Genomic DNA, 25,017 nt, shown 5'->3' with positions numbered 1-25,017 from the left:
GAGTTCCAGGACAGCCAGAGCTACACAGAAAAATCCTGTCTCGAGTTGGGGGGGGGGGGAAGAGAGAGGAGTTACTCACTGTAAAATGGAATTCCAGAGTGTTCTTATTACCATTACCTTTGCTATAATTATGTACTTTGAAGTTCTATGATTGTTCAATATAGTGGTTGAAAGAGAGGGTATATAAGTTTAGAGAAGTAATGCAAAAATTGTGCAGAAATTTTCCACAGTAAATTACAGAATGAATTTTTAGTTGAACCTTAAAAAAAAACTAGTTGCCAGGAAGTGGTGGCATGCACCTTTAATCCCATCACTTGGAAGGCAGAGGCAGGTATTTTGATGTCAGCCTGGTCTACAGAATTGAGTTCTAGTATAGCCAAGGCTACACAGAGAAACCCTGTCTTGAAAAGTCAAAACAAACAAACAAACAAACAAAAACAACCCAAAACAAAAATAAAAGATCATTGACTGCTTTTCCAGAGGACCCAGGTTCAAATTCTAAAACACATGTGGTAGCTTATAACCATCCATAACTCTACTTCCAGGGAAACTTGGCATCCTTTTCTAGCCAACGGCATGAACCATGTATGTTATGCATTCACATAAGGTAAATCATTTTTTGTTTTTGAGACAGGGTTTCTCTGTGTGGCCCTGGCAGTCCTGGAACTCCCTCTGTAGACCAGGCTGGCCTCAGACTCAGAGACCTGCCTGACTCTGCCTCCCGGGTGCTAGCATTAAAGGTATACTCTGATACCACCACCTGGCTGAAATAAATCTTTAAAAGAGATGTGTATATAGGCAGTATCCCAACCTACCAAATTTGTTTGTTTATTTACTTTTGGGTTTTTGAGACAGGGTTTCCTCCATGTACCCCTGACATTCTGGAGCTTGCTCTGTAGACCAGGCTGGCCTGGAACTTAATGATTGACCTGCCTCTTCCTTTCAGGTACTGGGTTTAAAGGTGTGTATCACCACCACCCTGCAGTGAATTTATTTTTATTTTATTGATTTATTTGAGACATGGCCTCACATGACTGTTTCTGTGTAGCTGTGTAGCTGAGACTGATTTGGAGCCCTCTGTGTAGCCCAGACTGGTCTTGAACTTGTGAGTCTCCTGCCTCAGCCTCCCAAATGCTGGGATTATAGGTGTATACCTGGCATGTATCTCAGTTAATAATGGGCCTGGGTAAAGGTGATCCTTTTGATTTATATGTTTATGTATTAGATAGATATTTGTTGGTCATAAAACTTGAGTGCTTAGGAATGAAAATGTGACATTAAAAAAAAGGATACCCAAACTAACACTGACTTCACTTTTCCCCTTGATTTAGGAGTTGTGACTGATGAGAATTGAAGGCCATGGATGAAGATGGACTTGAATTACAACCACAGGCGCCAAACTCATTTTTTGATGCAACAGGTATAATGACTTATAATTGCATTGTGCTTTTTATCTACCAAATTGATAGTTTGTTATGGACCCAATTGTTAAACTCTCACAGTTAGCACAGTTAGTCACTCTTGGATTTTAGTATCTACAAATGGGAAAGTGAACACATTATCATCCCTCTACCCAAAAATTTGACTTCTTCATAACCGCCTTTAATATTCTTGTCAGTACAAGTTGAATATCCTTAATCTGAAAATCCCAAATGCTCCAAACCCCAAAACTTATGCGTGCTGACAGGACACCACAACTAGAAAGAAAATTCCACACCACATTTCATAGCATGGGTTGAAGTAAAAACACATGCATATGAAGAATGAATGACCTTTAGGCTGTATATGTAAGGCACATATAAAAGAAATGAATTTTGTGTTTAGACTTGGATCTTTACTTAACTCATAAAACTTAACTTTTTCTGGACTGGCAGCCAAGATACTGGAATTTTAAAAAAAAAATTTGTTTGTATTTCTCATAAGGATGTATAGTTGTTCCATTTGTAGCATTTGTTGAGAACAATATTTACTGAGCACCATATGCTGTGCAAACTGTGATCTCAGTTAAGTCATTTAATCTCTTTGGGCAAAAATTGATTCATCTCCTGTCACCCCTTTAACTAAAACGGACTCTGGAAGAGTTTCCTGTATTATGAGCTGCTTTCGGGAGTGACACTGGGGAGGAGGCTTAATAGAATCCAGTACTTATCCCACTGTCCACTGTCTGTCAGTAGAGATAGACAGCCTCAAGCAGATTTTCTTCTGGCCTTCGTTTCACTTATACCCCAATCCTTTTAAGTTCTAGAATAAAGGTCAAAGTCTAAGATCCCATAGTCAGATGGAGACTTGGTGGTGCCAGAACAAAAAGGAGAAGGATGTGAAGGAAGTGGGAAAAAAATTCTTGGGAAAGATGGAAAATAAAAAATACAAGTTGTGGGAAGGGAGAACAAGAAGGAAAATGCGTGAAAAGCATATCAACAGATGCATTTGCCACCTGTAGTTACATTACTTAAGTTTTAGAACCATGCCTTAAGTAACTGAATGTGTTTTAGTGTTCCTAGAATTTTACTTGTCTCAGTTGTATTATTATCAATAGTTTTTCCTTATCTATTGATTTGGGGTAAGTACTTAAAAGAGTATGCTAAAAAGTGTCTTTTTAAATTTTATTTAGCACTCGGAAGGCAGAGGCAGGCGGATCTCTGAGTTCGAGGCCAGCCTGGTCTACAAGAGCTAGTTCCAGGACAGGCTCTAGAAACTACAGGGAAACCCTGTCTCGAAAAAAAAAAAAAGATTATTTTTCCAAGGCAGAGAATCCAAGGGAATCTAAATATTTAAGAAAACTGATAACTTAGTGTATTTTGGGAGAAATTGAATAATAATTTTGCTGATTGGAATATTTATTTAGTCCTCAAGTTGATAACTTATTTACTTACTGTCTTAACCACTGTTGTGTTGCTGCGAAGAGACACCATTTAGAAGAGAAAGCATTTAATTGGGGGCTTGCTTATAGTTTCAGAGGTTTAATCTGTTACTACTGTGGGGAACATGGCTGGAGAAGTAGCTGACAACTACAGAGTTTTATCCAGATTAGGAGGGAAGGAAAGATAGACACAGAGAGACTGGGCCTACCACATGGGCTTTTGAAAGATCCAAGTTCACCCTCTGTGACACTCTTTCTCCAACAAGTACCCACCTCCTAATTCTTATAATTCTTTCAAACAGTTCCACTCCCCGATGACTAAACATTCAAATATATGATCACTGATAGGGGTCACTTTTATTCAAACCACCACACTTGCTTAAGACTTTGTTTATTTTTCAGGAGCTGGTGCTACACACATGGATGGGGATCAAATTGTTGTGGAAGTACAAGAAACGGTTTTTGTGTCAGATGTTGTGGATTCAGACATAACCGTTCACAACTTTGTTCCTGATGACCCAGACTCAGTTGTAATTCAAGATGTTATTGAGGACGTTGTTATAGAAGATGTCCAGTGTCCAGATATCATGGACGAAGCAGATGTATCAGAAACAGTCATCATCCCAGAGCAAGTGCTGGACTCAGATGTAACTGAAGAGGTTTCTTTAACACATTGCACAGTTCCAGATGATGTTTTAGCTTCTGATATTACTTCAGCCACGATATCTATGCCTGAACATGTCTTGACAAGTGAATCTATACATGTGTCTGACGTTGGTCACGTTGAACATGTGGTTCACGATACTGTAGTAGAAGCAGAAATCGTCACTGATCCTTTGGCCGCCGATGTTGTTTCAGAAGAAGTGTTGGTAGCAGACTGTGCCTCTGAAGCAGTCATAGATGCCAATGGGATCCCTGTGAGTCAGCAAGATGACGACAAAACCAACTGTGAGGACTACCTTATGATTTCCTGTAAGTCTCGGGGTACACTGTTGGGGTATTGCTTTTCTAAATTAAGCCATGTTAATTTTCTTAACAATGTTAAGAAAATTGAGTAATAATTGCTTAATGTTCATTAAAATTAAATGTGTAAAAATACCTTGTCCAGGTATGGTGGTGCACACCTTTAATCCCAGCCCTTGGGAAGCAGAAGCAGGTGGATCTCTATGAGTTCGAAGCCAGCCTGATCTATATAGTGAGTTCTAGGACAGCTAAGGCTACATAGTGAGACCCTGTCTCAAATAAAACAAAATAAATGTGTAAAATGAGTTTTCAGTTTGGAGTCTGTAAGGTAATTGAAAATTGTGAAAAGTAAAATGCTTGACTTGTTTCTGTATAAAGGTGGGATAGAAAGAGGTGGTTTCTTCAGTTATAGAAAGATAGTCTATGACTTTGTAAAATCATGAAGAATGTGATTTAGGACTCTTTTAGCATTAGGAATCCTCCTCAGACAACTTGGGGAAAAAAATGTTTGACCAAACCATTTATTTTCCTACATGCTTATAGGTACAGGAAACAAACCACTGGACAGAGAAAATCGGAAGTATGAACTTATGTTCATACTTACATACTTACGTACAGTAATACATACTTGAATTGTGTATAAAATACTGTTTATGGAACAGAATGAGAAAGTGCATAGTACTGAGACATAAGTTCAAGCATAACAAATTTATTAGAGCACTGAACCAAACTAAGGTGTTTTGGGGATAGACCTCCAAATGTTTTAAGTTGGCATCTGAGGACAGCTGTTTCTTCTTATAACATACTTCCTGATTCCACTTTCAGATACAAAACTCTGGGTTGGGTAGAACTGTTTCTAACCCAGTATAAGTTCTTAACTCCTTAAGGCACTAAACTTCGGTAAATAAAAACTCACACTATTTTTAAACTTGCCTAGTTGTTTTCATATATGATACCATATAATAGAGTCCACCAGCATTTTATAGGAAATATCTTTTAAAAGTTATTGAGGCATCTAACCTAGGTGTGCTGGTGTATGCATGCCTGTAATCTCAAAACTCAGGAGGTTGAGGAAAGAGGACTTCTCAAAGTTTGAAGTAAGCCTAGGCTGCAAAGTAAGATACCGTCTTAACAAGTTATGATAGAACTTTTAAAAGAAATTGTCTTTGTAAAAAGGAAGAAAAACATCCATTCAGCATGTTTTTATGGAACTTGTGTGTTTGGCATTGCTGTAGGTGATCCATTTATTGAAAACTCATAAATATGTAAAGAAAGCCATTGTTTCTAGGGAGAACAAAAATCCTCTTCCACATATGTGCCCGCTACACACATGCACACACACACACACACACACAATAATAAAAATTTAGAATAGAATATGTATATTTACGTGTGGCTATAACATCAAGTGTTTTGCATAATATAATTCCTCATGAAGTTTGAGATTATCTATTTTTCGAGATTCTAACAAACACACAGTATTTTCCTTTTTAAGTTTCTGCTGGTCTGTAGGGGAATATGAGATGTAGCTTATTTCAAGCTTAAATTTATTTTGAAAGATAATCCTTGTAGCAGTAGAGAGTAAGAATAAGTGAACAAGAGACAATAGTTCAAATGGTTCGTGTATAAGGAAAACTACCTCAAGTTGGGGTGTGGTAGTGGTGTAGTTCTGTAACCCCAGCACTCAGGAAGATTGAGTTCTAGGGCCAGTAAGACCTGGCTCAAAAACAAAACAAGCCAGGTGGAGGTGGCACCTGTCTTTAATCTCCAGACTTCTGTGAGTTCAAGGCCAGTCTGGTCTACAGCCAAAGCTGTACAGTGAAGCCCTGTCTCAAAAAACCAAAACAAAACAAGAAAAATAAATATCCCAAAGACTTTGATAATAAAGAGGATTGAAGACAGTTGAATTTAAGAGATTAGAAAGTAAAGTGGATAAGATTTATTCTTATTAAAGATAGGTGGGACTTGAATGGGGAAAGATAATGCAGAGATGACTGGCATTTGACGCTAAGATTTCTGTCTTGGAAGATTTGGTCATGATAATCATTCAATAGGAGGAGTAGGTTTGGTGGGTAAAGATTATGTAGGCTCTGTTAAAAATTTGATTTGCAGCCGGGCGGTGGAGGCACTTGCCTTTAATCCCACCAATGGGGGGGGGGGGGTAAAAGCAGGCAGATCTCTGAGTTCAAGGCCAGCCTGGTCTACAAGAACTAGTTCAGGACAGGCTCCAAAGCTACAGAGAAACCCTGCCTTGTAAAACAAAACAACAACAACAACAAAAAACTAAACCAAAGATTGAGGTGGTTGATGATTCCATTTCTTGGCAGTTGAAAATGTAAATTTGCTATTTTGGAAAGAGGAGAAATTGATAAAGTAACAGAATATAGGAAGTGTCTCACATGGAAATGGCTGGCATTTCCCAGAGTGTTTGCATAATAACAGTATCAAGTATGTGATGTAGCTACTATGGAACCAGTATGGAGATTTCCTTGAAATGTAATAGAACTAATATATGATTCAGCAATCCCACTCCTGAGTATCTACCCAAAGGAAGGACTCTTGAGTCAGCATATCACAGAGAAATGTACACACCCAAGTTTACTGCTACATTACAAGAGCTAAGAATAAAACCAGCTAGGTAGCCACCAGCAGATAAATGGAAAGAAAAGAGGTAGAGTATAGTAGCACTTTTTCAGCTGAAAGAAAAACAAAATAATTGCAGGAAAATTAGAGACTGTCATGTTAAGAGAAATAAAACTCAGACATACTGTATGTTTTTACCTCATGATGACTCTAGATTTAAATTTGTGTTGGGGGTAAATTATAGGTCATAAAAGTAGAAATGGAACCATGAGAGAGGGGAAAAATTTTTTAAAAATATTTATTTATTATGTATACAATAGTCTGTCTGTGTGTATGCCTGCTGGCCAGAAGAGGGCACCAGACCTCATTACAGATGGTTGTGAGCCACCATGTGGTTGCTGGGAATTGAATTCAGGACCTTTGGAAGAGGAGGCAATGCTCTTAACCTCTGACCCATCTCTCCAGCCCCAGGAAAAAGAAAATTTAAGATTTATTTTGTATGTATGAATGTTTTGCCTGCATCTATGTATATGTAACGTGTGCCTGTAGAAGTCAAAAGAAGGTGTTGGTTCCCTTGGAGCTGGTTGTGAGCCACTGTGTGGGTACTGAGAACAAAACAGTTCCTCTACAAGAGCAACTAGTGCTATTAAGCACCGAACCATCTCTCCAGCCCCAAGGAGGAACTCTTAAAGGAAAGGGAAGGTGCAGGGTGTGGTGGGGGGTGGGGGGTGGAGTAATGGAATACATATGGCATGAAAGCAGAAGTGGGGAGAGGAAGGCAGCCAACAATACCCGGTCATGAGGGTGAGTTGAATAACAGTATATAGCACATGTATGAAAATGCCACAATGAAACCTATTAGTTTGTGTGCTAACTTTAAAAAGTGTCAAGTATAGATATTTTGGGTGTAAAATGATGTAGACATTTAAAGTTAGCTTAAGCTACAAGGTGAGACAAGGTCTCATCAGAAAAAGGAGAAGAAAAAAGAGGTAAAATGAAAATTGGAGGTTTGCAGAAGACAAAGTGACAAACTTTCAAAGTCCTTTCAACACTATTGAGGCTACAGAGGATTCTTTAAAAGTGTTAGTCCCTGGGAAGAAAGGCTCTTGTTGGGCAATTAGAATGTTGTTGGTATTTAGATTAGTTTCAGAAAACATGTGTGAGTGGCTAGGAGAAGGAAGAAGTGAACTATAATGGGTTGAGAAATCAGTAAAAGTGGTATTAGGGTGAACCACTTTTGTGTAAGCCATTATAGTTGAGAGATAGGAAGCAGTAGTATGGATTTTGCTGGCTGCTGAAATGGTGAATGTATGTTGAACATTCTTATGGGTACAGGGACAAACCACTGGACAGGGCCACTCTGACAATAGAGAAAAGAAAGCTAATGAAATAGGTGGAGTAAGGTGCAGAGAAGAGGAAGGGACTGAAGTTTAGGGTCATAGTGGATAATTGTTGTGTCCTAGGCAGGGACTTCAAATGTTAGTAGAATGAGGATCCTCGCTAGAGACAGAAGGTTAGAGGAATGTTTGAATGTCATAACTGCTTTTCCAGTGAGGGAGCTTCATCCCCATACCAATACAGAGTAAACACGAGGTTGGGTGGAAAGGCAAAGGATGGTGAGAAAGGGTTGAAAAACTGGGATCTGATGGTGATGGGCCAGGGTCAGAGACTTATAGATGGATGTCTTTGATATATGGAATGTAATTGAGCAGCCAGTGGAGAGTAAAGGTAGTTAAATTTATAAGATACTCTAGTATAAAAAATGGTATTTATTTTATTTTTAAAGTTGTAGTTTTATATTTAAGGAGTGTTTTGTCTGCATGTACATAGTGCATCAGGTGTGTACTTGGTATGTACCAGAAGAGGGCGCCAGTCTCCTGGAACTAGAGCTATGGGTGATTGTCAGTGTGCTGGGAACTGAACCTGAATTCTTTGCAAGAGCAGCAAGTGCTCTTAACTGCTGAGCCATCTCTCTGCTCCTTTATTTTGTTTTTAAAATTACGTGTGTGCTTATGCCATGGTGCCTGTGTATAGAGGTCAGAGGATGTCTTGTGGATATCTGTTCTTTCCTACTGTGTAGGTTCCAAGGATGGAACACGATTGTCAGCCTTTGTGGCAGGCTTTGCCCATTAAGCCATCTTAGCCCAAAATGCTGTTTTTAAATATGAATGCCAGCTTTTCTATAATAAGACTAGACAACCCAGCACCAAGGCCAGAGGAAATAGTTGGCTCTGTCCCAGACTGTGAAGGCGACAGCACACTGGCTTCTCTCTGCTTTCTGCCCTTCTGACTTCCATTCTTCTAGCTTTCAAAGGGCTTCCTAAGGAGTAAGGCTTAACTGTGCACCAGCCTTTTGCCTTTATTGCTCTTAAGAAAGTTCACCTCTCTGGTAGACTCATTTAAATATATAGAGATAGATTTAGTAGTGATTGACACCAGCATACCAAATGTAGTATTGTAGAATCCAGACTTTAAAAATATTTATATTTATCTTTCTTTGAGGTACTGGGGGTTCCAATTTAAGTGAGTTTTAATGGTCCTGAAAATGTAAATATGAACAGAAGTAAGCTTATTTTCACATATTTTAATGTATTTTATATATAATATATTTTAATGTGCTATTTATTCCATTCCTTATCAGAGAAATTCAAAGAAAGCAAAGGTGCATTTAAACAGGTGTATATGCTCATGTTATTGGCCTATTTTGCTATAATGAAATAGGTTGTTTTAGAATTAGATTTAGAGAACATGGTGTACTCTATTGTAGACATTTTTGAACTTTTTCTCCCTTCCCTGCCATCATCTTTTTTTTTTATCCTAAGTAAAGATTATATTAAACAATCCACTTTATTATCTTTGGAATTAAGCCATTGTAGTGTGTTGGAAAATCATTAGTTGTTTTCTTGATTTCCGCCATTCACAAAGATAGTTCATAAAGCCAAATTTTAATGTAAAACCTATATTGATTTCAAACCTTTAAGACTGGCAAAGGTTTTGTTGTAAATGAATAAGGGAACTGTGGAATGGTTACATTGAACAACAAACATGCATTGCTTTACATATTTATTTTCTTTGTGTTAGTAGAACTTAAAATCTTATTTGTAAAGACTTAACATTTTTTATTTTCAAGCATGCAGAACATTGTTATTATTTGTAGTTGCCTTAAAACTATTTTTAAAGCTTGTTCAGAGGTTTTTTTGCTTCTCCATCTAAAATTGTATAGGTGAATTTCACGGATAGAGCTGGTCTTAAGTTGTTTCTATAATACATACACGTGCACACACATGCACACTCACACAGAGAGGGAAGGAGAATATTGTTGTGTAGGCATTCCAGAATAATGAATGGATTAACAACTTCTGTATAATGTAAGTTTAGATGCCATAGTATTTACTGTCACCTCAAGTAATCATTTCTTAGTTTTCAGTCTTCAGGTGGTTTACCGAAGCTTCCTTGGAGCTGTGTAAAGTGCGCTTATGTTTACTGTAACTCTGTTATTACTAATGAGATTGTTCACCAGCATCTCACTTCAGTTTTTAGGTCAAATGTTGGGCAAGACTGTATGAGGCTTTCTGGTTTCATTTTTTAGAGTGCAAAGTGCGAAAAAGTAACTAAAATGGGAGAATTCCTGGGTGGCTTGGGATTATCAATAATTTTTTTTAGATACTGAGTTTTAGACACTGAACATTTCTTTCTTTAAAAACAAGTAGATGAGAAAAAGGCCTGGGTTCTAAAGATGGGCGTGTTCTTGCACTTTCACCAGTCTTCACTGTAACTGACTTTGACCAAGTTGCACACTGTCTCAGTGCCTTTTTTTCTTTATCTGGAAAATGAAGTAAGAAACTTACATGGAAACATGAAGGAAATTGCAAAATGCAATGCAAATGGTAGTTATTATTAGAAATAATTTTAATTTAAAAAATCATGCATTTCTATTTTGGAGAAGCCTTATTCTAAAGTACTAGTTCTTCATCACTGCAGAAGGCACTTACTCAGAAATCATACATATGATGACTCAATTTTTTGAAGCTTTCTTTGTCTGTTTTTAGAATTCATTTTTAATAGTAGCTTTAAAATTATAGTGAAATTCTGAGTACTTAACAGGACCATCAGAGTGTTCTTTTAAAAAATCTCTTCTGTAATATTTTATATTCAGAATAATTTCGCAGGTTGAGTAAGTGGGGCAAGATCTCAAGGTGAAACTCTGAAGGTGAATTCTACTTTTGTATAATAATAGAATAGCTCTATATCAGGGAAGTCAGTGTATTTAAAATGTGTTTTCCCATGTATATATGAAAGCGAACAGGTTTTTAAACTCTGAATTATAGGTAAGTGTATGTATGACACTTTGCATGTTGTAACATGATTAGATTTCCTAGTCATTGAAGGTTTTATAAGTGCACTGACTGAAAACTAACATGTGAGAACAGCAAGTTTGCTCTTGCTCTGTGGAACCAAAGGGGCATTGACTTTTTAGTACCGGTTAGAATCAGGTGTTGGCACTTTTTTGTTTTTGTTTTGTATGTGTATATCTTCTGTGTTGTGTGTGTCATATATGTACCTTAGAAGTTAGAAGAGGGTGTTGGATCCTCTGGAGCTAGAGTGAAAGGCAGTTGTGAGCTATCTGATGTGAGTGCTAGGAATCAAACTTCTGACTTGGGAAAGAGTGGCAATTGCTCCTAACCACTAGACCATTCCTCCAGCCAGGTTTTGTTCTTTTGCTTTTCACTTTGGATTTTTTGAGTTGGGGTTTCTCTGTAACAGCCCTGGCAGTCCTGGAACTCATTCCGTAGACCAGGCTGACCTCTGTCTCCCAAGTGCTGGGATTAAAGGTGTGCGCCACCACTGCCCGGCTGCTTTTGATTTTTGAGACAGAGTTTTGCATTATGTCGTCTCAGCTTTCTGAGTGTTAGGATTAGTGCCTGGCTTAGGATCAGTTTATTAAACTTTCCTCAAAGTTGAAGCCAACTTCATCAAACTTGAACCGTTTAAAAATAAGGACTCCAATGGTAATCCCCATGTATTCTAGACTCTTCTACATAGATTGTTGGTATTGGCATCCTTCTGGTGCTACCCTCTGTTTGAAATTTGAAAATGAGGGCTGGAGAGATGGCTCAGAGGTTAAGAGCATTGCCTGCTCTTCCAAAGGTTCTGAGTTCAATTCCCAGCAACCACATGCTGGCTCACAACCATCGCTAATAGGGTCTGGTGCACTCTTCTGGCCTGCAGGCATACACACAGACAGAATATTGTATACATAATAAATAAATAAATATTTAAAAAAGAAATTTGAAAATGACAATTGATTCAGTTATCTAGATTGTGACAATATTTGAATTATCATAAGTAACCATTCACTTCTGAGTGTGTTGGCACAAGCTTTTGTTGATTTTTGAAATTATATTTCTCTCTCTTCCTGTGTGTGTGCGTGAGCACAAGATGTACTGCAATATATGAGGACACTTGGAGGAATTGGTTCTCTCGTTCCACCATGTGAAGCCCAGTGATCAAAATCAGCTCATCACACTTGGTGGCAAGCATTTTTACCTGTCAAGTAATCTTGATAGCCTAGCATAGACTTTTAGTGCCAGTATTTTTGAGGATGAAGCAGGAAGGATGCCTCAAATTCAAGGCCAGCTTGGCCTATAGCATGAATTCCATACCAAGCTGGGCTACACGAGTGAGATATGTCTACAAACAAAAAAGATCCTTCCTTTTCCTCCTTTCTCTTACATTCTTGCCCACTCAGAATCAAACCCCTGACTTGGTTCCTTGTTACATTCTTCTTTAAGTAGGGTATTACCCAAATTCGCAAGTCCTGCTCATCCCTAAATAGGTGTCCAACCCAATTCTTTTCCTCATTCCTACTATCTATCTCTTGTCCTTATTGAAGGCCTTGTCTCCTGTCACTTGCCACCTGCCAGCCACATGTCTGCAGCAGACTCATAAGGGCTCTCCCTGCTTTGTGTCTTGATCCATTTCAGCCCATCCACTTTCTGAAGGCTAACAAGATGATAGAGTAAATGGGCATGTGATATCAACATTGCTTGAAGATCTCCCATCACTTACAGTAGATGCTCTCACACTTCTGGTCAGGGTTAGGGTTTAGGGGCCCGCTAAATCTTTTTTTACTTTCTAGGCCCCATTTCCCTACATTTGGATTATATAAAACTGCTTGACTAGAGACTCACCCCCACCTCAAATTCCCCAAGAAATTTTGATGTCTGACCTGATTGAGAAACTTGCAGCTTTCCAGGATCAAGTCTGAGCCTCTCTGCCAGGTGCAGGAGGTCCTTTGTGATCTGGCTTCAGTTTAGCAGTTGGCTGTATTCCCCACCATGCCTTGTGACACACTTTCTGCTCAGTCCTTTCATTCCATTTCTTGTCTCTGTACCTGTGTACGTAGTTTGTCCTTCACCAAAACGGGAAGTAACTTCTCTTTTCCTTTAAGTCTGAGTGAGATATCCTTTTTGTATACATAGAATCTGTTAGTGTACAATAAAACACTATCATTCTGAATATTAATCCTCTTTCATGTTCTGTATGAAAACTTAAAGATTGCATTAGACAGCTTAGCGTCTCTGTTCTTGTAATGTGACTAAAGTAGACATTTGCCTTTTCTCCATAAGAGACCTTTATGTTCAGTTACTTTAAATTTTGCAGGGAAAAGTAAAATAGTTCATCAACAAATTAGATATTTATAAACATTTTGGTGGTTTTTGAGGCAGGGTCTCACTATGTTGCCTTGGCTGTGCCGGAACTCATTCTGTAGATGAGACTGGCTTGGAACTCAGATTGCCTGCGTCTGTCTCCAGAGTACTGAGACTAAAGGTGTGTGCCACCATCGCTGGGCTGGCCTTGAATTTGCAGCAGTCCTCTTGCCTTTTATTTCTGAATGCTGCGATTACAGTGCCACTCTGTCTCCCAGGAAGTATATTTTTAAGTGACATGTTTGGTTTTGAAGCTGGGTGTATGTTAAAATATCATTCGCTATTTAATAATAATATCCTGAGTGTCAGAAGTAGACTAAAATGGCTGAGAATGTGTACTTCAGTACTAGGCCACTTACATACCATTCACAAAGCCCTGGGGTTTGATCCCCAGCACTACCAAAACAGTCACTAAAATGTTTGTTTCCAGTGTTCTAGGCATGGTTTAGGATCCATGGCACTTTGCATTTGAATGATTAAATTTTATAATTATTTTGTAAATGACAGATTAGAAGAGTTTGCAGAAGCTGTTTGCCAGCAGATCTATGCAATGACGTATTTAGAATTTGAATGATTAGGGCTGGAGAGAGAGTTCAGCAGTTAAGAGCACTGGCTGCTCTTCCAGAAGACTCAGGTTCAATTCCTAGCACCCACATGGCAGCTTATAGCTGTCTGTAACTTCAGTTCCAGGGGACTTGACAGACAACATGCAGGCAAACTCAATGCACACAAATTAATAAATAAATAAATAGATCTTTTTAAAGATTAAAAAATAGTTTAGATTCTCGGTAAGTCAGAAGTCAGGTAGACAAACTGTCAGTATATTCTTGCCTTTTTTGATTTTTTTTTGTGTGTGTATGTATGTGTTTGGGTAAGCACACACTGGCACACATGTGGAAGTCAGATGACACCTTCAGGGAGTTAGTTTTTTTCCTTCCATGATCGTTTGTTTCACAGATCATGCTCAGATCTTCAGACTTGGTGGCAGGTACCTTTACATGCATAACTATATTGTTGGCCCAATTCTTGCTTTTTACTGTTGGCTTTGAAATACTGGCCCATCTTCATGTTCTTTATAAGAATTTTGCCTAGGTAAATGCAGTTTTGAACCGAATGGAGGGAGAGCATGACAGGACTTTTTGACATCGCAGTCTGAGTTCTGTCTTGGTTTAATATTGGTTGCAAACTACAAAACAGATGATCGATCTCCTCTAGAGACTAAAAGTTAACAAACTTGGACCGGGACTTGTGTGGCTTGAGATTTAAATTCCATGTAATTCCAAATAGTCAATGTTTCTAGACTTACATTTGCTCTCTTATAAAATGTCAACAGTACTGTACTCTTCTTCATGGGGTTGCAATATGTATTAAATAGTACTTAGTCAATAAATGGTAATCACATTTATTGTTACTGCATTTAAAATAATCATGTGGGCTCTCACTGGAGTAGTCTTACTTTGTCATACTGGTATCTCCCAATATCTAATGTAAAGTCTTTTTAACTGTTAGTCAAATATGTTTCAGAAATTTCCTATAATTTATCACTTATTAAAGACAAAATCAAATTTGCACACTGAGATGGATTTTTACATAAATAATTAAATTGGCAAATATTTGACACTAGATGAGTATCTTCAGGATTTTTGTTTGCAGTATTAGGGATTGAGCCTAACACGAAGTCTTAAAATAGACAATTGAAACTTACCGTTTGATGAAGTAGTTAAAACATAAATGCCTAGCTAGAAGGAAAACAAATATATGTGGGAGGACACTTGCTTCCCGGGAGCATTGGGGCTTCTAGAACTTGTTAAGGCCTTGGAATGGTTTCCCTCTGCTTGTGGCAAGCTAGCCCAAATAGAACTAGTTGGGCTTAGAACAAAAAGAACACTTTCGTGTTTCTTTGAGAGACTTACATTAATGAATCTAACTTTTCTGATAAATTGTTCTAGGTGCTGAGTTCTCATTAACCTTTACCATACTTTCTGTGTTGCTGGAGATGCCCCTAAGTAATGTGTGCTATAAGGTTATTTACGTAGCAATTACATTTTTGGTCTTTGGTCAAATAATTTTTTCTTGTTTTATTTTCAAAATAATATATAACACTGATTACTTCGGTGATTTCTGTAAAGCTTTTTAAAATTGTAGTGTTTGGCTGGGTGGTGGTGGTCCACGCCTTGATGATCCCAGCACTTGAGAGGCAGAGGTAGATAAGTTTGAGACCAGAGAAGGCTATGACACAGAAAAACCTGTCTCAAAAACCCAAAACAAAACTGTGGTGTTTGCTCTGTAACATTTTCCTGATTTTTGCCCTTTCTCTCTTACATTTTCCATATGGCCCTTCTTTTTTTCTTTAAAACAGAACAAATGCACATTTCAGTTTGTTTGAATTTATATATTGTATTTGGTTTCCACCAAGGACCTTGACTTAAAGTCACAAGTTAAAGTTGTATATGTGTTACTTACATAGAAGATATATGTTGTAATTTTTTTTTTTTGGTTTCTTTGGGCAAGGTCTCCCATGTAGACTAAATGGGCCTTTAAGATCTGCCTGTCTTTGACTCCTGAGGGCTAGTATTAAAGGCATGTGCTATCGAGCCAGCATTTGTAAGTTTTAAGCAGATTGAATTAGAGTTTGCATTCCCCATCTCATGGCGGTATACTTCTCTGGCAGTCATGTTATTTTTTTAAGCATATCATTCTGATGAAAATAGATCATATCAAATGTGTTCAAGAATATTAACCATGAAGTAGTGCTTAAGAAACATTCGTATGAGGACCATGCTTTTTCATTTTACTACTGGAACATTATTTAAAGGTTCTTGCCTTAGATACTCAAAGACTATTTTAAATACAGGATTGCTTTTATCTGTGGTTTAGCAAAGGCTAAATATATTCTTATTTAAACATACGTTATCAGGCATTTTTTCTATAGTACTGGTTTTAATATCTGATCCCAGTTTAAAAGTCTCTAGAAGTGTATTTATTAACCTTCTACTTGTCTAGCTTAAAAGCACCCAATTTTATGTGAATCAAGTTAAAGAGAACGTTTGTTAACAGGACTCTCAAAAACAGTAACTTTCTATTTGAGCATTTTCTATTATTATTTGAGATGTATTTTTCTCCTTGTTTAGTGGATGATGCTGGCAAAATAGAACATGATGGTTCATCTGGATTGACCATGGACACGGAAACTGAAATCGACCCTTGTAAAGTGGATGGCACTTGCCCTGAAGTCATCAAGGTGTACATTTTTAAAGCTGACCCTGGAGAAGATGACTTAGGTGAGAGGGAAGCCTTAGCATCTTTTTGTTGTTGTTTCGGAGACAGGGTTTCTCTCTGTAACAGCCCTGGCTGTCCTGGAACTCAGTTTGTATTTGTAGACCAGGCTGGCCTTGAACTTGAGATCCACCTCCAAGTGCTGGGATTAAAGACTTGTGTATCACCACTAACCTTAGCATCTTAGACATCCTGATCAGTGCTTCAGTCTGTTTTTGGCTTATTTAGATGTGAAGTTTTTTATGAAGATAAAATAATATTAACAGTGTCAGAAAAAGGTGTTTAAAAAAGAAGTGGAAATGAAATTTTAAAATAAATTATTGGAGCTGCTGTTTTCCTTGATAGGTGGAACTGTAGACATTGTGGAAAGTGAGCCTGAGAATGATCATGGAGTTGAACTACTTGATCCAAACAATAGTATTCGGGTTCCCAGGGAAAAGATGGTTTATATGACTGTTAATGACTCTCAGCAAGAAGAGGAAGATTTAAGTAAGTAGGTGGCCTTTCTGTGGGAGAAAATGTGTTTCTAAGTGTTTTCCCTTGTCTCTTAAACGGTCAGTATTTGAAGGAAATAGTAGCATTGTTTTAGAAATTATTTTGTTGGCATGTTCTGAGGGAATTGTTACTGACCCATTTTATTTGTGTGTGTGTGTGTGTGTGTAAGTGTAAAGTGTTGTTAACTTTAAACTGGTAAAAACCAAGAACTGAGTCATTCAAGTATTTGTTGAGTGTTTCTTACATAAAAGCTGTGTTCTAGGTATGTAATGTTTGGACTTCTTTCTGCTTGCATATTAACTGAGTTCAAATAAAAGTATCTTTCCTTTGATCTCTCTAAGCCTGATCAGAAAAGTTCATGTATTTTCTACTTAGATGTTGCCGAAATTGCCGACGAAGTTTATATGGAAGTGATTGTTGGGGAGGAGGATGCTGCAGCTGCAGCTGCAGCCGCAGTGCACGAACAACAAATAGATGACAATGAAGTGAAAACCTTCATGCCAATTGCATGGGCAGCTGCTTATGGTAAGTCACAGAGCAGTTCTTTAGACATGAATTTGTGATTGAAAAACAGTTCTTGTAGCTAGGTGATGTCCGCGCATTCCTTTATCTTAGCATTTGGAAGGCAGAGGCAAGCAGATCTCTGAGTTTAAGGCTGGGCTGGTCTACAAAGCAAGTTCCAGGACAGCTAGAACTGTTATATAGAGAAACCCTGTCTTGAAAAACAGTAACAACAGGGGCTGGAGAGATGGCTCAGAGGTTAAGAGCATTGCCTGCTCTTCCAAAAGTCCTGAGTTCAATTCCCAGCAACCACATGGTGGCTCACAACCATCTGTAATGGGGTCTGGTGCCCTCTTCTGGCCTGCAGGCATATATACAGACAGAATATTGTATACATAATAAATAAATGAATATTTCTTAAAACAACAAAAAAATCAAAAAAACAAAACAGTTTTTGTGGTTTTAGGTTTTCAGAAATCTGAAATGCTAGTACTATATAAGGATTATTTGATTTAAATGAAAGTAGAGGAAGATTATAAAGTCTACTTTTTGTCCTGACTTTTAACAGGCATTTCCTTTATGTATATATTACTTAGAAGGAAATAACCTGTATGAAGTATACAGGTTTCAGGCTGGAACTTTTCATCTTAACTGTATCAGGCCCATAACTTTAAAATCTTGGGAAACAGCATGGGAACCCATGGGGAAAATACATGGGGTTTTACCGTAATGAATGTGCTCATAAAAACTCCATTACCTAGAATGGGATATTTCTGTCATTCATGAGTATCATGGCTTTTCATTGTTGTGATTAATAAAGAATTCCTAATTTTTTATAATTTATAATACTGTATGATTTTGTTTTTTAATACACATTGTTAGGTAATAATTCTGATGGAATTGAAAACCGGAATGGCACTGCAAGTGCCCTCTTGCACATAGATGAGTCTGCTGGCCTCGGCAGACTGGCTAAACAAAAACCAAAGAAAAGGAGAAGACCTGATTCCAGGCAGTACCAAACAGGTGAGGGCGTGCGAGTTCCACGGTGCAGCGTGCTCCGCAAGCTCTCAGGAAATGCTAGTGTTCATCCACAGGGGTATCGTGATGACATCTTAGTGGCTAGACTACATGTAGCTTTTTTATATTGAATTTTAAAACATAATTTTCAGAATTGAGTGATATTCATGAATGATTTTTCTTGATTAAAATGAAATGGGAATTGGATCAAAGAAGGATGAAAAAAGTTAAAGCTTGAATTGCATGAAAATGAAAGGCAACCATGTTGGCAAGTGTTAATTTTGGAAAAAATAGTTAAAAAATGATTATTTCAGCATTAAAATAAGCATAATTTATAGAGCAGCAGGATATATGCTTGAGTTTATATGATGTAACTTATTTCTTATACCTATTTGCATATTAAAAATCTTACTGATATATTAGACTATTGTAAGTTAATATAAGTTAATGGTTTTTTAATAAAGCAGAAATTATAATTTAAAAACTATATGAATATGGGTTTCTAAATTTTTAAGGGTTCATCACTTGTCAATATAAATTACAAATTTATTCATTTTGTTAAAATGGAAGAGGTTAGTGTAGACGAAGTTCTTAGGGCCAGGTTGCTGTATCTTGTAGATTGAAAATGACAAATCAGTGTGTAGCTTGTTACCTGAATTAGGAGCCCCTGACTATGCATTCAGACTTTTGAAGAAACTCAAATTAGCATGTTTTGATCACTTATGTTCTTTCCTTTCATAGCAATAATTATTGGCCCAGATGGACATCCCCTGACTGTCTACCCTTGCATGATTTGTGGGAAGAAGTTTAAATCGAGAGGTTTCTTGAAAAGGCACATGAAAAACCATCCTGAACACCTTGCCAAGAAAAAGTACCGCTGTACTGACTGTGATTACACTACCAACAAGAAGATAAGTTTACACAATCACCTGGAGAGCCATAAGCTAACCAGCAAGGCAGAGAAGGCCATAGAATGTGATGAGTGTGGAAAGCACTTCTCTCATGCTGGGGCTTTGTTTACTCATAAAATGGTGCATAAGGAAAAAGGAGCCAACAAAATGCACAAGTGTAAATTCTGTGAATACGAAACAGCTGAACAAGGCTTATTGAATCGCCACCTTTTGGCAGTCCACAGCAAGAACTTTCCTCACATTTGTGTAGAGTGTGGCAAAGGTTTCCGTCACCCATCAGAGCTCAAAAAGCACATGCGAATCCATACTGGGGAGAAGCCCTATGAATGCCAGTACTGCGAATACAGGTCTGCAGACTCTTCTAACTTGAAAACACATGTAAAAACTAAGCATAGTAAAGAGATGCCGTTCAAGTGTGACATTTGTCTTCTGACTTTCTCAGATACCAAAGAGGTGCAACAACATGCTCTTATCCATCAGGAGAGCAAAACACACCAGTGTTTGCATTGCGACCACAAGAGTTCCAACTCAAGTGATTTGAAGCGACACATAATTTCAGTTCACACAAAGGACTATCCTCATAAGTGTGATATGTGTGATAAAGGCTTTCACAGGCCTTCAGAACTCAAGAAACATGTGGCTGCCCACAAGGGTAAAAAGATGCACCAGTGTAGACATTGTGACTTTAAGATTGCAGATCCGTTTGTGCTAAGTCGCCATATTCTCTCAGTTCATACAAAGGACCTTCCATTTAGGTGTAAGAGGTGTAGAAAGGGATTTCGGCAACAGAGTGAGCTTAAAAAGCATATGAAGACACACAGTGGCCGGAAGGTGTACCAATGTGAGTACTGTGAATATAGCACTACAGATGCCTCAGGCTTTAAGCGGCACGTTATCTCCATTCATACGAAAGACTACCCTCACCGCTGTGAGTACTGCAAGAAAGGTTTCCGGAGACCATCGGAAAAGAACCAGCACATAATGCGCCATCATAAAGAAGTTGGCCTGCCCTAACAGTAGTCTTCACCGATGTTTGCAGAGAAACTGGCCTTGAAACAGAAAATTCATTTAAAAGCCAATCAGTCTTGTTCACATACAATACTGTATCAAATTGATTTATGCTGTGTACAAATAGAAATATTGCTTCTAGTTGACTTTTTTGTTTTTACATTTCGTTCAATAGTGTGTTCTGAATTCTATTCAGTTTGTTTAATACATGGGGAAACGTAGCAACAAATTAGTTGCTTTTACTAAAGTAATCCCTGGTTCTATACTGAAGTTTTCTATCTTAGAAGTTTTATATTTATTTTAAAATATTTACCTTGCTTACCTTGATGGTACTCTTCTAAGACCATTTAACTCACGGTAACTTCGCATTGGTAACTGAAGGTCTTCATGTTGACTTAATTTTTTTCTCACAAATTTCTCACAATAAAATTGTCAGAGATATCTAATAGGAACGGGAGATTTTTACAGTGAGGTCTCATGATCATAACATGGAAGTCATTTCCTTGTCTTGCTTAGTATTTGCAGGCTATATGACAGTGAAAGTTTTCATATGAACTTTCGTGTCCCTGGCATTGCTGAGTAAAAGAACAGTGGCTGGGTTTGTGTTTACTTTTTTTTTTCTTTTTAGTGGAGAAAATATACTTCTTTTTTCTTTAGACTATCTTTTGTCAGTGTAGTAAACTTTTAGAAAACCTTGTTGGAAATTTTTGCTTGATCCTGTTGTATTTTGATTATTCTGTCTGTGCTGCTTTGTCTTGGAATGGTTGTGTGCTACAAATGAAATTTAACTGAGGACTGCATTTTGGAATCTCCTAGGGGTAACTTGTGGCTCATAGGATCTTTTGCAACTTTATATATGTAAATGTACCCTGAATTATATATATCTATCTATATATACACATATATATGTAACATGTATCTGTGTGTATTGCTTATTTTACATACTTATACACACAACCCCCAGTAGTAGTTGCTTAAAATCTATAATGAAAAGTATTAAATTTACAGTAACGTGAAAGATCCAGGGATGCGAGAGAGCATTTTGTAAGTCTTGCTCTCCAGAGAGACTACTCAGGTGAAGAATTAGAAGGAAAATAAGGACACTAGTATTTTTAAAGAGTAAAGGTATTTTCTTTTAAATATCTTTGGTAATTGAAAAATAATTGAAAAAATAGAGGTTAAGATGTTTATAGATACAATGTTTTCATACAGTTTCAACTCCATGCCTTTATATTTTTCTGAAAAGCTAATGGGTATCCAGACAGGAATCCCTCAGTTCTCTCTGAGAAACCGGAGAGAGAACTCTTGTCTGACCAAGCGAGAGGGACAGAAAGGGAGTGATGGCTCCATGGACCAGAGAACGGGTGCTAATAAGGACTTAGACTTGGCAAGTTGAGCCTGCTCTGTTAGTTCTTAGTTAACCTGAAAAACCTTAACACTCGGTTGTCTTGGATTACATGATAGCGGTGTGGTCCAAGTGTGTGAACAGCTTGAGGCCTCATGTGGATCCTCACCAAGTCTTTCACAGTTTTGTTTTTGAGAGCTGGCAGTTTGTAACATACAGGACTGATGGCTGATAAAATTTGTAAAAAGAAGTTGGTTACTGAGATTTTGTTAAGATGTCTTTTGGAAAACAGTTTCTAGAGTCCCTGGAATTGGCTGTTGGCACACGGGTCTGGCACATCATGGGGAGACTTAGAAGTTTTCTTCCCACTCGATAGCTGCCTTGCCGCCTCATTATGGTGCTCCATCCCTTTTGTGCCGTTAGGTTTTTACCTTTCATCTTTCTCTTAGTCATCAATATTTGTATTCAAAAGTTTATATTTTTGGGGTTAGATGTCTTGAATATTTGGTGTTTGGCAAACCTCTGAAGTGCTAGATTGATTTAGTCTAGTTCTAAATCAAATTCTTAAGGCTGGTATGAACTCCATCCTCAATGCCAGTCAAAGCCAAGGCGTGGATTCCCTAGCCTTTCCATCCAATAGGGAATTCTTTCGCCTTTGTAGCCTCTGCAACGTGCTTTAAAATGCATCACAACTCAACTATGATTTGATTTATGCCCTGTTATTCTTGAAAGCTCTGTCTTTTTTTGTGAGAACTTTAAAAATCTACTTTATTATTTTCCCCAGAAGTAATTTAAACACCTAACATTGAAATTTATTAAATTTAAAAATCATCTACAATCAGTACAGAAAATATAAATGATTGGATCATTTAACATATTTTTTTAATAAACTGAAAGATAAGGAACACAACACTTTACACACTTTATATTTCTCTTTACATGATCTGGAACCATACACAGTTCTTTTCTTTTTTAAAGCACAATATTGAAGCCTTTAAAAGGTATTTAAGGGTTTGGTCAAGTGAATATAAAATGTGTTTGTCTGTATAAAGAGAAAATGAAGTAGTCACTGTTATGTACTGACATTAGTTACAACCTAGTTTTAATTCTTAAAACAATTTTGATTAGCAAAGCTAAAAAAAGGATGTTTCAGTTAAATGTTTTAAAGAGGTACAGATTTTTACAAGGACATAATATAAGTTATTGTTCTGTAGAAATATCCTATTAAATATTGTATGTCCCTCCCTCTGTATACTTTGTAAAAAAAGTAAAATACATAAAAAGAAAATCATATAGGGGATGTGTGACATTATTGTAATTGTGTACTTGAGAATAACGTGCAAAAATAAAAATCAGAATATTTTCCTGTTAACGAATGTTCAGTCTATTTGATACCAGTACTAAGTTAATGCTTTTTCTTAAGAAAAAAAATGTACAGTTTTTGTAAACCTAATAAACATCAAAAGCAGTGGATTATTTTCATCCCCCTATTTCTTAATTCCTTTTATGCAGCAGTGGAATGCAAAATGCTTGATTGCTTTGAATTTTGTGACTTGGATGCAAATACTGATATTTCAGTCCTGTGAATTTGCAAGTAACATTACAGAGAAGTTAAGAGGTGATTGGTGAGTCCTTTGATGAGCATGTCCTTGAAATTCATTTTTCTTTTATCTTTGTAAATGATTTGTTTTATTAGCATCTCTGATTCCTGTTAGAAATCACCTGCGCATAAAGTGGGTTTTGAAAGCACTTAAAATTTGTTTTATTATCAATTCGCAACATATTTAGTCTGAGGGAGACTATCACTATTCAGAAGCCCTACCTTTGAGTTGCCCATTTGTGCCCAGGTTGGAGGCCTCTAGTAGAACCCAACATGCTGGAGGATGGTCACTGTAGTAGTGAAAATTGCAAGTTGGGTAAAAATTGTCAGGATTCATAAGAAAGATTTGCAGCACTTTTGAATTTTTTTCAATGAGATTCTGTGATGTAGAACCAGCGTTGGCCTAAGAAGAGGTAACAAATAACCAAAAACTTAAAGTAAATGTCCAAGAGAATGGTGGGCATCACAGTCAGAGTCTTAAGTCTGACAAAACCAGGACTTGCTAGAAAATGTGATCCCACTCATTCTGCTAAAATATGCAGCCCTATTATTGCCCAGGATGTCGCTATTAATTTCCTGCAAAATCTTAGATTTGTGTAAGGAAAAGCAGGATCAGTGAGCATTTTAAGGAGGAACAATGTCAGAGTAAAGCCTTGGCAGCATGGTAATATCCTGGGGTGTGGTTAAAGACGCAGGTTCTCTGCCCTAAGCCAGCCCCCAGTGAACTGGGACAAGGCACAAGCCCCAGCAGCCTGTGTTTTAGGAAGCTGTCCCAGTGATTCTGTTGCATGCTCAAGTTTAGTGAAAGTGAGCTTAGAGCACTTGAGGAACCTAAAAATTGCTTAGTGTGATGTTTTTGTCTAGTAGGAAGCTCACAAAAAAGCAGCTAGAGATGGCACAGTGAGAGTAAATTAGGCCTCAGAGACTTTTGCTTTATCCTTTCTGTAAAAGTCTGAGCCAGTCACTAAGTATATCCTTCAGTGCACATCTGAATAGCTTGCACCTCCTATTCTTACATAGCCCCAATGTTGCATTCCTCAAAGGTAGGAAGACTTGATAAGTAAAGAGGACTGAAAATTGTGCGTTCGTGTGTGTGTGTCTAATTGGCCCAGAGTTACTAAAGTAATTCATATTAAAAAGGACATTTCGCTGCATTTTACAGCTTTTTAGGAGGTCAAAATTAAGTTTGCCCTATTAATTTTGTTTTATCTTTTGTTTCATGTATATATTGTTTGCCTTTTTCATAAAATAATTCTTGGATTTGTTATATATTGTTCCTGTTATTTTTGACATCTTTGCTATTGTAAATAAATTCCTATTTTGTTTTAAGTTACCCTAGTGGAGTGTTGGCTATAGACAAGGCATACATGGACACTTGTGCGCACATCACACACATGTAACAGAGACGGGACTTGAGTCACACGAGAATGCCCATCTTGTTCCAAGCCCCTTTACTTTAGTCCTCTTCACCACCGAGGGAACCACTGTTGCTTTAAAGCACAGCTCCTGCAACTACTTGGGTTTTATTTGGCTAGACAGGCTGGCCAGCAAAGCCCGGAGGTGCTCCTGACTGCTTCCCCCTTGCTGAGAGGACAGGCATGTGCCGTCATGTGACTTTCCACTGGCCTTGGAGATTGAGTTCCTGTCCTCACGAAAGCACAGCAAGCATTTTACTGCAGCCATCTCCCCAGCCCTACTTGGGTTTTAACATTGTATTCTGACCTCTCATGGAAATATTTGATCCACTT

General features: G+C 37.6%; 1 protein-coding gene across 8 annotated transcripts in view; it reads left to right on the top strand.

The window, feature by feature from the left end:
- The window catches only part of Zfx (zinc finger protein X-linked), a 43,588-nt gene extending 18,986 nt beyond the window's left edge, over window positions 1-24,602 (top strand). For 7 of the 8 annotated variants that reach the window (XM_038316059.2, XM_038316058.2, XM_038316055.2 and 4 more), the window contains 7 exons: window positions 1,332-1,420; window positions 3,263-3,832; window positions 16,248-16,397; window positions 16,738-16,881; window positions 17,263-17,412; window positions 18,271-18,411; window positions 19,147-24,602. In XM_038316059.2, the coding sequence (XP_038171987.1) occupies window positions 1,360-1,420; window positions 3,263-3,832; window positions 16,248-16,397; window positions 16,738-16,881; window positions 17,263-17,412; window positions 18,271-18,411; window positions 19,147-20,330 (2,400 nt within the window). In that variant the 5' untranslated portion in view covers window positions 1,332-1,359 and the 3' untranslated portion in view covers window positions 20,331-24,602. The remainder of the gene's footprint in view (window positions 1-1,331; window positions 1,421-3,262; window positions 3,833-16,247; window positions 16,398-16,737; window positions 16,882-17,262; window positions 17,413-18,270; window positions 18,412-19,146) is intronic. The other variant, XM_038316062.2, reaches the window with a different exon arrangement.
- The last annotated feature ends 415 nt before the right edge of the window (window positions 24,603-25,017 follow it).

The sequence above is a fragment of the Arvicola amphibius genome, chromosome X (assembly GCF_903992535.2).
Source record: "Arvicola amphibius chromosome X, mArvAmp1.2, whole genome shotgun sequence".
NCBI lineage: Eukaryota > Metazoa > Chordata > Mammalia > Rodentia > Cricetidae > Arvicola > Arvicola amphibius.
This window is presented reverse-complemented; position numbering and strand designations above follow the sequence as displayed.